We start from the raw sequence: 12256 nt of genomic DNA, 5'->3' as shown, positions 1-12256 counted from the left end.
CCCTGGGGGTCTTTAAGAGGAGGCTAGATGTACATCTTGCTGGGGTCGTTTGACCCCAGTACTCTTTCTTGCCATGGCAGGGGGTTGGACTTGATGATCTGCTCAGGTCCCTTCTGACCCTACCAACTATGAAACTATGCTTAAGTGACTCTGCCTACAGCCACTGCTGTGTAGAAGTGGGAGGCACAGTAGACCCATGTGGCCATTGGCTTGTACCTAGGAGATATAGGATTACACAGCTTGACAGGTGCACAGAACCCTCTCTTCCTTTGCTGGAGGGGGCACAGCAACTTGAAAAGACCTATGGCTCAAGATTAGCTGATATAGTTTTGCCCATAAGATGATATATGTGAAGGGCTATACACAGCTATCCTGTAGTCAGGTGCAAATCTCAGTGAACCTTAGTGAAAGATACGGCAACATTAATCAATCAATTAAGCAATCAGTGTTGCTGCAGCACCCAGAGGCCCCAGCTTCATTATGCTAGGAAACCTTGAGATCTCAATATTTCAATAATTTCTTGTGGATCACTAGAACAGGCTAATAATGCTAAATCCCATCAAAGCTATAACTGCAGTACAGAGTGGCTACAATATCACCAATTACGCAACATGTTAAAAATAGATAAAAGGAACAAAATGAACCTGATGGCACCAGGTATGAGGAATGGAAAGAATTCTTTTGAGCAGGAGGGCAGTATGGTGGTTATTCTGAGGCTGGCAGTGACTTTAGATTTAGAAGAGTAGTCTTAACCTGTGGATACATTAGAAGGATGTTTTCTTTTGAGAAGGACAGATCTCTGGCAAGAATGAAGGATATTTCTGACCTGGTGGAGACTGAGCTTTGAAAAGCTGAAAGACCATGGGCATTTCCTGGGATGTAAGAAGGATTGTTAACACAGGGTTAATAGCCATAGTGAATGGAGGCCCTTCACGAATGAAAGTGTCTGAACCCTTGAAGTAGGTCTGAATGAGACTAGCCCAAAGAGCGTTGTTGTGAATTGCTGGTCCTTGAAATGGAGGGATAAGCTGGTAAACATGGTGTTCCTTAACTTGACTTTCTGAAATTGCACGCTACATTTTCAACATGCAATTTAATACTTGGCAGCTGAGCTTTTAAAAATTTGCAGAGCTGTTAATCAGAGTGGAGTATCAGAAAGAGCTCTGCTTACTTATGCACAATGAATATTGGAGGATTGGTATGGTCCTGGTTTACATTAAGAGTGGGGTTAGTTCTGAGGCCTCACTTGGCCTCTTTCAGCAGAGCAGAGAACTACGTTTTGTTGTTCTAAGATCATGTAATGAATAGCAAATGTTTGTAAAGTATGTACTATGTGTCTTCATTGAGGTGCTCCTTTCAGCCAGGATGTGTGGAGAATGCTAAAAAGCTAATTTAGATCAATTTAAAAATTTTTTTTGCATGCTACAACTATGGCTTGTTTATATGCCAGGCAGTACACTTTTTTTAATGGACATGGGGTATATATGCATCCATTCCATAGGTATTTCTCAACATAAGCAAGACCTGAGTTCTTACCCTCTGAAAATGCCTTGCAGCAAGTAACATCAGTCCAAGGGGGGTTGTGGTTTCCTTGACGTGTTAAATTAATGGCCCACACCCAGCCTCCAGCTACTTTAGTTCACCTCCAATTAAAATAAACTACTAGACATATAAATATAAAAATGTATTTATTTAGGGAATATCAAAAGTTTCCTGCCCTGATGGGTAATTAGGGATCATAGAAATATACGTAGCAATACATTCACATTGGGTGTTTCTAAGAAATATGAGATTATCATAAAGAAATATCAACATATTTCTGAAACCACAGGATTATGACCTTTCCTCAAAAATGGCAGCTATGGAGGAAAACTAAAATAAAGGTTGAGAGCAAGAAACTATTCGCCCCCAACCCAATAGGGGGTCACTTATTTACATAAATTAGCTGATTGGCTTAGAGGTAAAAAATGCAACTGAACATATCCAGGGAAAATTATAATAGTCATTTGCATACATGATTTGATTGGTTAGCATGGCTCCTTCCTTAGTGTTTACTGCCAAAGGTAAACAATGGAAATGCCACAATTTGTCACATGACTATTTTTGACCAATGAGAGGCAGACTTTTCTTCTCTATAATAATGTATAACTACCTCATAAGTGTTGATTGCCAGGCTTTTAAAAATTCTGGTTAACTGTAGTCTGCTGTCCAAAGATGAAAGCAGACTTCCTGTCTCCTACTGGCAGGTAATCAGAACCACTGGTTTTCACTCAGTAGATCCGGAGGGTGGCGTTATATTTGGGTCACTGAGACACAGAACTCTGCCGAGGGAAAATGATGGGAGATCAGAGACCAATGCAAAAGGGAGGAATTTTGTACCTGTTGTATCCAGTTATCTTGCCTTGAAACATATGGTTGCATTAATTGACCCTAAGCTGAAACAAACTGTCTTGCATTATAGCTGTTGCTTTAGTAGTGATTTATGCAAGCCTGATGAGGATGGTAAAGGTTATAGATATACTTAGGTCTTGGACACTTGATTTTTCTGTGCTTGAAACTGAATAGGAGTGAAGGGTACCAGCAGATACAAACGCATCTTAAATGCCATTGCATAATTATAAACTGGAGCTTTAATTTAAATTGTTTTACAGAACCCAGAATGGTTGAATCTAGCCTGGGGGGAAAAAAGAAACTTGAATTTTTTGGATCTCTCGGACTAATTCATGATATCATGATGCTTCCACTTACCTCCTCAGTGCCCTGGTTAGTGTAACTTAATACAGACAATAAAGTTGTCACACTTTCTTGGAGCTCTTTGTAGAGTCTCTCTCTCTTTGCTTGTCTGCAAGAGAGACAGGGTGGAACATTAACTTCAGTAGAATTACTGCAGATTTGCGGTGTCAAAAATGAGGGTCCCTCTTCATGTAAAGTTTTTAATTCTTCTGAGAGATTTCCCATTCTGTGTATAACCGGAAGCCCCATTACCATCCTGATATAGCACTGTTGTGTCTCTCTGAGCTTTCAGTTACAACCAGTGGAACCATGTCTTCTAAGAAGGCCAGACTAAACATGCCTTGCTCAGAAAACTGGGAACAGAAGAAGCAGGTGAGTACATCTAGAAGGAATGTGGGGGTCAGCAGGTGGGTTATTGATTTTCACTAGTAGGCACCAACCTGCAGATAATTCAGGACACTACACAAATATGTTGAGAAATCTCCCTGGGTACTCACATGAGTTCAGAAGTAAGTGGGCACAAATGCTGAATTCACATTGCTCATGCAGCTGGAAGATAACAGGAACTGTTCTCAGCACATTTAAACTAGAAGGCCTGTTAGTTGCTACTGGCTGAGGAACTGGCCCAGCTTCAGGGGTACAAATAACAAAATGAAATGACACCTGTCAGCCTTCCCTACCTTTTCTGATGACACATATCAAGCAGAAGATGGAGAAATCAAAAGTTGTGCCTAGCAATTGCTCAGTTAGTCCTAAGGGATTTGTGTGTTGTAGAAACTAGGATGGTATCACTATTTTAAATAGCCATTCAGGTCTACAATGCTGGTCTCAGTTTTGTTTTCCCCCTATACAAAAATAATTAAAAATGGCCTATTTTCTCACTTTGTTATATCAGTAATGCTAGCATAGACATGGTATAATGTGAAACTGATACAACGAGCAGTGAATTAGGGCACTGTGTCAGAAAATGGATGTATTCACTTGCTCTGTAACACTCTGCATCCAAAATGATATATAACATGGCAGTTGCCCCACAAACTCCCCATACTCCCTCTCCCCTCCAAAATGAGCAGAGTTACAGTCTTAAAGATGCAATACATGGAAAACAATTATTTCTCACTTCAGTTACTAAACGCACCAGATGTGAAACACTTCAGACTAGGAACAGTTATGATTAAGTATTTTACATCAGTGGGGGCCAATGTTTTTTGGCAGGCATGCCACAAATGAGTCCTGCACCCTGCCCAAGTGCCACTTGATCCCTTTCTCTTACCCAGTGTAGGGCTCAGCTTTCTTTTTCCTGCCTTGTGCTCCATTCCTGATCAAATGCTCTGGGTTCTGCTTTGCCCTGTTCTGATGATGCCCTGGTTCCTGTTTCCTGCTCTATCTGCCACATGTCCCACGCATAGAGGCTGCTAGTGTCATTTGTGGCACCCATGCTGCAGCTCCGCTCCTTGCCCCCCTCCCCTCCCCAACTGCACACCACCCAGAGAGAAAGGGTAAAAGACATCTTTGATTTTGCCTCATTTGCTTTCTAGCAAATAAGTAAAACTGAGCTGACACTTCAAATGCACTTAGGAGGGTGAGGAAAAATTAGTACTAATTTTCATATCTCTTCCGTGTACAAACCTATTGTATTTATGGTATGGAAGTGTGAAGTAGCACTTTATTACACTTCTCAGTTTAGTGCAGTGATTTGCTAGAAGGGTGCTGTGGGATGTCACACAATGCTAGCACTGCTAGGTATGTAAACAGGAGTCACAAGAGAAACCTAGAGATTTAAATAGAAATCCTCAATGTCAAAAACCTGCTAACCTCCTTTGGTCTTCTTGAGTTCTTTGCAACCAAAGAATAACTTTATTATTTTTTCTGTGGTCAAAAATGTGTGAAAACTAAGAGCTGACATTTTCCAAGGCGTGCTGTGGGTCTAACAATGTTGAGAACAACTGATTTACCTAGTTTAAAAGGACATGCCTTAAAACAGTAGCTGAAAACAATGGGTTCTGATTTTCTCTGCATAAAGATAGGATTTCTATTCCTTTACAGCACCTGAATACTAAGGGACAGATTCAGAGCTGGTGTGCAGTTAGCATAGCCTCACTGACTTCACTGAAGCTAAGCCATTTAAGGCAGCTGAGAATCTGTCCTAACCCTTTGGAAAGCCAAGTAGATCCTTCTCAGCGTTGGCTTTACTTCTCAGCTGATGTGCTTTTCCTGTTTTGCCTCAGTTAGATGTCTTCAAGAAGGTGACTGGTCCACCCTTCATTAGCTCTGTCCGTCACTTGGTTTCTTTTAAATATACCTCCATCAAAAAGAAACACTCATGCCTCAAATCTATGTGCGCTGGGGCAAAGAAAGGAGTGAAGATCAATACTAATGTTACAGTCATCAAAGCACAGCCAACTCTGACTCCACATGAACATCAGAGTGAGTAAAGTGGGAAAGAGAAGTTTCTGTCTGTGGGAATGGGAAGCATAACTCAAAAAAGTCACTGGGAAAGCACTCATTCAGTGCAGAGTGACATGCTTAGATGCTGTGGAATCTCTCTGTAGTCTCGCCCTCTAAAACTGGCTGTTAAATAAACCTCTCTCTCTCTCTACTTGAGAGGGATGATCTGAGGACTATGACACAAAAGCATAATTTAATCTTTCTAAGACTGAAAAGATTCAAGAAAATAATTTGTGTCATCTCTCTAAAGGTCTAGATTCAGTAGAGGAAGAGCTGCCTGTCGTTCATCAAACACCCGATCAGGTTATATATTTATTCTATTAAAAACTCCTGAGAAATGAAAGCTGTGATTTGCTTTGTCAGCAAGAGTAACTAGAGTTGTGTAAGCAGCTGCATGGCCCCATAGAGGATTAATGGCTGTAGCCTTTTTTTCCAAAGCATATTGGATCAAAAGATATATAAAACATTATTTTGCTTCTGAACTCTTATAAAATCTGCATAAAATGAAGTTGCAGGCCAAGAACATATAATCCATATTATTTCAAACTGCATAATTGTAAGGATAATAGTAAGTGCACACACATTTTCCATTCACTGTAAACTAGGAAAGGACAGATTGAATTGGATGGCCCATAGAAACGTGGTTCTTTAAATTGAATTATTTTCTATTGGAAGATTAGATCTTGCAATAAATAGTGATAGCCATTCAGGACTCAATAGTTCTTTTAGTTTGAGCTGGTACCTTAAGCCAAAAATTAAAGAAAAATGGAGTTTTTTTGTGTTTTGTACTTTAAAAGGTCATGCCACCTCTCTAGAAGCCTAAATGTAAGTTTAGGAGCCACCATTTAGGAATCAAAGTTTGAAATATTTGCTCCAAGTCTTTTTCTGATGTCTAAAACAGCCATTCCACCAACTACTTTTTTCTCAGGTGGCTTCAGATATCAAGGATCTCATGTCTTCTCAAGTGACAGATGCAAAGATAACAACCATCAGAACAATGGGAGTGATGGACCTGACCAAAAATGCACACCTCTGTGACAGCTTGGAGACAGCCAAACCAGACTCAACCAATAGCATGACCCCTGTTGCAGAATCACAATCAAGTCTAAATGACACAAATAAAGCACATACAATGCTGGAGAAGTTTGAAGAGATGGTGAATCTCTATTTTCCTATGCCTGACGACGTGGGTAAGAACTTGTCTGGATCACACCCTGACTTAAAATTTCAAAGGAACCCAAGGAAATTAAATGACCCATCAACTTCCAGTAAGATTTGGGAGTCTAACTCTCCCATGTCCTCTTAAAGATTCCAGTCTTGGTATCCATATTTCCCTCCCCAAACCCAAAGTAATAAACCAGCAAGGGTATTGCCCCTGTATTTATAAGATCAATTTGTTATTGCTAGGATTCTCACTAAAACTAATTTAAAGCCAAAAATCTCTTTTATTTCAGTCCTCACGTTCATCCAATTACTTCCCTGTGATGTAAAAGGAAAACAAATATCAGACTGAAGTAGGATGAGTTTAAAATCTGTCCTTAGGTCTGGGTCTACTCAGTGATCAAGAATTATTATGTAATATATTTATTTTCCTGAAGATTATTCAGTAAAATGCACACATTTGTGAGAAAATATCCAATCTGTATTTTTAAGTAAGTTCCCAGGCTATAATTAGTGCTGGTTATATTTACATTTGGTTGTATATGTTGGCACTTGCTTCATTAATAGCGAAAAAGAGTGTGTAGCTGGGAGTGATACTCTCAAACGTATGGCAGTGTTACATGCCGAAGGAACAATGCTCCTTGTTGAAAAGAAGATGGTAGAAAATGGGGAGGGGGCGGTTGCTAATTTTTCAAGGAAAGGGCTACCCATTTTCAGCAAGGAAATTGGTTAAAAGCCCTGGATCTGGGTCTAGTTCCCAGATCTGCCACAAAAATGCAGTGTCACATCTCACTTAATGGGGATCTCAGAACAGGAGAAATCTTTTGTTTTACCCATTGCCCATTTCGATTCTAAGTTCTTAGTGGCAAAGTTCATTTACTTTTTGTATATACAGTTTCTATCATAAGAAGTCCCAATTACTATTGGAGGTGATGTAATACAACAATAGCAATAAAAATTTTACCTAATTTCTCAATAACCTCCCCTAACCCCCCTCCCCCTTAATTAATGGAAAACAGTGGGCCTCAGGATTAATTTTTAAAAAGTTTTTGGGTGCTCAGAGATGCAGATGGACATCCACCAGGGTTTCAGAAGTAAACCAGACACCTTAGTACTTGTGAAAAATCTCACTGAGAACTGATCGACCAGTTAAGCACCTAGATACTTTATAAATATGGCCCTGAGTGCCTGAGATGGGCTGATTAAACTGCCTGGAATCACATTGTCAAGTAAAGATTTGGAAGTAGGCAGTCTTTTCTGATGCCATCTCTTTATCTGGCAGAATAATCTCATTTTTTTCTCTTTCAGTGAAACCCACAGCATTAGCAGACAGGCATGGAATAGCCTCTGTTCAAAAGCAAGAAGATTATAGCTTTCACCTACTAGTATATTTGCAAACCATAATGACTAAATTGCAGCAATATGCTTGCCAGTGTTCCCAGGGAAAGGTGAAAGATGCCAGCCAAAGCATGTGGGAGGCTCTTCAAACCAGTTGTTTGGTAGGAATACAGTTCTTCATTCTTGTCTCGGAGATTTTGAGCTGCACTACAAAATAATTTCTCTTCTTGAATGGTTTCTGAATGTTCTCACTCTTGGGATGGGCTTGGAGCATCTCACAGGCTCCTGGAACCTGCTTTCAACCTTTTTTTCATTTGCGGACTCCTAAAAAATGTTGAACAGAGGTGCAGACCCCTTTTGAAATTTCAAATGGAGATGCTGTCCCCTTTGAATTGTAAGCGTGGGCATTAACATACTTTTGAGTAATCATAGTCATCTTCCACAGATTACAAGTTGAATACCACTGTTCTAGTATATTGGCTCATTGAAACACTTTGTAGCTCCACTGTTTCGGCTTTGAGTGATGTAATTTCTTCCAGCTCTGGTATCAAATGAACCTATAATTCCTGATGCCTTTGTTCAGATCAACTATGTAACTAAAATAGCTTGTTATTGGAGGGGGAGGGAGGGAGGGAAAACTAGTATGGATTTCTTCTACTTCAAAACAACTCCCTAAAAGTTGTAGCTCACAGTGTTAATTTGCTTCCTGCAGCAGCTGAAGCCTTGGATCATAGCCCTGATTCATCCTATCACCCATCTTCTGAAGAGCATGTACCTAGGCCTACTGTTAAGAATAGAAGAGTTTCCCATCAATTTTCAGGGCAAAGTGCAGCAAGTTTCTAATACCATGGAGATGTTCCAAGCTTCATTCTCTTTTTTTGATTCCTTCCTGGATTTGTGTAGAAGAATCCTTTCCCCAGGATGGAAGAGACTAACCAAAAAGTATGAGAGTTTAAGTGAGCTTCAAGAGAATGTGGTGTACAACGCACCCTTGTCTTGGTTTGTGGCACCCCTCAAAACCTTAAGAGGCAGAACATAAGCAGACTTCACATAAACAGATATGGATAAGAAGGTGCAGATGCCAAACAAGGAAACCATTTAGACTGTGGAAATTTAGAAACAGTTGAGAAACAGGACTGGAACTCTGAGCTTTGTGAACTGGACTCTGAGAGCTGTATGCCAGAATAGCCTGGGATTAAATAAATCAATCAGATTTTTGAAGGTTCCCTCTCTTCCTAAAATGAGCGGGGGGGGGGGGCAGGTTTGGGGCTAAAAATAGGCCAGTAAAGATCAGGGGGTTGGGAGTAGTGTATCCCTGGGGTTGAGTAGAGTGGCTAGGATTCTCCTGACTGGGATTGCACTGTGAACACATATTAGCTTTCACAAGATTGGGTTAACCATTTCTAAATTCAGATTAACCTGATCTCAATCTAAATTAGTGTTCTTACTCAGATGCACTATTGGGGGGGGGGTGTGATTTAAACCATCTACACACCTGTATGTACCTTTAGCTGTGCCCTCCTGTGCCTCGAACAGCTTGTATATGTACCCATTATTGCCATATAACATGTTCATTAATGCGCCTTAACTACAGCGCATTAAAAGTTTAGTGCCTGTAATGACAGTACTAAGCTTAATGTGCTGTAACTGGTGCTACTGTGCATTAGCACAAACAAACACTTTTTTTTGTTATGCTTAATGGTCATTGGACTAATCTACTCTGCATTAGCACAGTTTTTGCCAGCCACACTAGTGTGCAGTAGAATGGGCATTAAACATCTCGTGTAGATGCAACCAGTATGACTTGCCTAGCTATGCTGGAGTGAAAAGGGAAATAATTCGAAAATCATTAGTCTGTGGGGAATGAATCATCATGGCCTTTGGCTCTGGGTATGCTACCACCATCTCAATGCAGGAGGAGACTTAAAGAGACAACAGATACATAACCTTCCAGCCTGTCCTAGAAAATTTGCATAGCACAGACTTGCTTCTTCCCTGCTTTGCATCTTGTCACTTACAGCAGTAACAAGTGAGCATAAAACATTGTCACAGCAGAAGACACGTAATAGTACGAGCAAGGGCTGTGCAAAACTTCAGTCACTGATTCTATTTGGCAAAGATTTGGCCCAGTTCGGTGGCTGACTCTCTGAATTGAATCAGAAGACCCTTTAATCTCTCTGAATCAAATTGGAACCCTCCAAATCAGTTCAGAGAGATTTGATGATTCGGATATAGTCACACAGGTTTAAATGTTTTTTCTACATACCTCAAGGTATCAGCTGGTTCATGAATGCTGAGACGGTGGGGTGGATGGAGTGTCCCACGGAAGTGTGGGGGGTTCCCCAGCATGCTTGGCAGTGGAACTGGAAGTGGACCAGAAGTACTTCTGGTCCACTTCCAGTCCATTGCAAAGCACACGGGGGGGACTCCACCCCCCGGTGCGGCGACTGGTGCCTCCTGGGTCTGGGGGGAACCTGAGGTTCCCCCACAGCCAATTGCTGAGCCAGGGAGAGTGGGGGGGTCTACCATCGAGCATGCGGGGTGCCCCCCCCCCACTCCTGTGGGAAGCTCCATCTGCCCCACCATCTCCGGGTTCATGAGCTGCACCTGGTACCTGAAGGTATGTAGAACAAACATTTAAAGCTGTGTTCATGGCCGAATCGCTGATTCTCTGAATCAGGATCGAACCTTCAGATTCGGATTTGGCCAAATCGAATCAGGACAGTGATCCAAATCAACGTATTAAATCACTGTCCCCCAAAGTGGACTGAATCCAAATCTGAATCAAATATGGTCCACTCTGCACACCCCTACTGGGAGCCATGCCAAGGGTCGCATTTTGTTCCCTCTAGTGGCCAATCTACTTATATATGTTGAGCCTGCAACAGGCTCTGAAGAAAGGAAAATAGATTCATTGCCTCAGACAGGAGAGTTTGTTGAAGTGTCCTTATACAAGTATTTTAGTCTGGCAGATGGATGACAGCTAAAGGAGCACATTTGTTTTATATCAGTTTGCCCCCTTGAGGTAAATACATGTAAGGCAAAGTGATATAACTAACAACCACCACCACCACCTAAAGGTTAGGTATTAACATGCATTAAAGCATCACAAATGAAATTAAGTGTCCCAACTATGATTGGTTTGTCTGTGAAACCTTTGATATCCCTCCCAGCCTGCCATAACCCTACAGTCTACCTGTAAAATTACAATTTTATGCCACTAGGTTCTTCTACACAGTCATTGGAAAGGAAGCCATTTTTGTGTGAATATTTAAAATCTTCTTGTCATTTAACTCTAGAAATAGAACAGCTGTAAACAGAGGAGAGAGGACTCCTTTTTAAGCATTATAAAAAGCTGCCCAGAAAAAAAATGTAGCTTCTGTATTAACATTGGGCAGCAAAATCATCCTGAATTTTATTTCCGTGAAAAACCTTGTGCCTTTCAAGTTGCATCACACAGGACTCCTTATAGGACTTTTATTATGGCAGCCCTCCATACTCTTCACTTTGCAGCTGCTTGCATTAACAGCTGGGACTGGTTTTCAGGTGTTACAGGGGTTAAGTTCCTCCAACATAATATCACAACTAGGTAACATTCTATCGTACTTGCCGACCAGGATTTTCCAAAGTGCAACCCAAGAGACCTGTGTATGGCATCAAGTAAGCTGCAGGCAGATATCATTTCCACTACATTCTGTCTGTTTTCTCAAGCTATTCTCTGCAATGCTGATGAAAACAAGCTTTCATTTTTAAAAAGAAAATTAAGATTTAAGCCATTCTAAATCGGGTCGACACATATACTGATTGCATCTCTTTTGTAATCTGTTCCTGCTTACTGAACCACATTCATTCAGAGAGGCAACAAAGCTCAAGGAGTGCAGCACAGTACATGTGATCTTTTTAAGAACATCTCAGTATAAGCTACAAGTGCTATCTCGTATTGGCATCTCATTTTTGTGTTCTCCCACGCAACCCCTTTATGTAAAAAGTATCATTGTATCCCTATTTTCTGGAAGGGGAAGGAAGGAGGTGGGGGAAAAAATGACAATGATGGTTTTAAGCCATGGAGAATTTTTGTAAATGGAGAAACAATTCTTACCCCAAGTGGCATATAGGGGGAAAAGTTACTTTAATTAACTCTTAACCCCCACCAAAAATGTTTCACTATCACTAAGGCAGGAGGTTTCAACTTTTTAATAAGTGTACCCCTTCTGACTCAAAGTTTCAGCTCCTGTACCCACTCACATTTTTTTCTTGGCTTTTTTTTTGGGGGGGGGGGAGGCAGATTGACGTCCCCATGGTGAGGGAGGGAATGGGGCTATGGCAGATGCTACACAGCTGGGGTGGGGTGGGGTGCAGGATGGATCTGTGAATGACTCATCTAGGGGACATGGAGGAGGAGAAGCTCTCACCACTGCATGCACCCTGGGAGGGCATGGGGGTGTGTGCCCCTAGATCTGCAATCAGGGTAGGGCGGGCTGCCCCAGTGGTGGGGGAGGGAGTGGGGATGGGGCAAGGGCGGAGGCTGAGCCATGCAGGGGGGGCAGCTCCTAGGAGGTCATGGTGGGCATGTGCC

The 12256-nt window shown here is 41.4% G+C and overlaps 1 protein-coding gene across 3 annotated transcripts in view; it reads left to right on the top strand.

The window, feature by feature from the left end:
* Positions 1-8823, top strand: part of LOC109316061 (perilipin-3-like) — a 20214-nt gene extending 11391 nt beyond the window's left edge. The window contains exons 2-7 of one of the 3 annotated variants that reach the window (XM_019544008.1): positions 3026-3105; positions 4962-5160; positions 5432-5484; positions 6110-6371; positions 7651-7841; positions 8393-8823. In XM_019544008.1, the coding sequence (XP_019399553.1) occupies positions 3043-3105; positions 4962-5160; positions 5432-5484; positions 6110-6371; positions 7651-7841; positions 8393-8719 (1095 nt within the window). In that variant the 5' untranslated portion in view covers positions 3026-3042 and the 3' untranslated portion in view covers positions 8720-8823. Of the gene's footprint in view, positions 1-2998; positions 3106-4961; positions 5161-5431; positions 5485-6109; positions 6372-7650; positions 7842-8392 lie in introns of those variants that run through there. The other 2 variants (XM_019544007.1, XM_019544009.1) reach the window with 2 other exon arrangements.
* The last annotated feature ends 3433 nt before the right edge of the window (positions 8824-12256 follow it).

This window comes from Crocodylus porosus, unplaced genomic scaffold (genome assembly GCF_001723895.1).
Source record: "Crocodylus porosus isolate Cpor-Errol unplaced genomic scaffold, CroPor_comp1, whole genome shotgun sequence".
In the NCBI taxonomy this organism is placed as follows: Eukaryota; Metazoa; Chordata; order Crocodylia; family Crocodylidae; genus Crocodylus; species Crocodylus porosus.
Note: the sequence above shows the minus strand (reverse complement) of the source record. Positions and strands in the feature narration are given on the sequence as shown.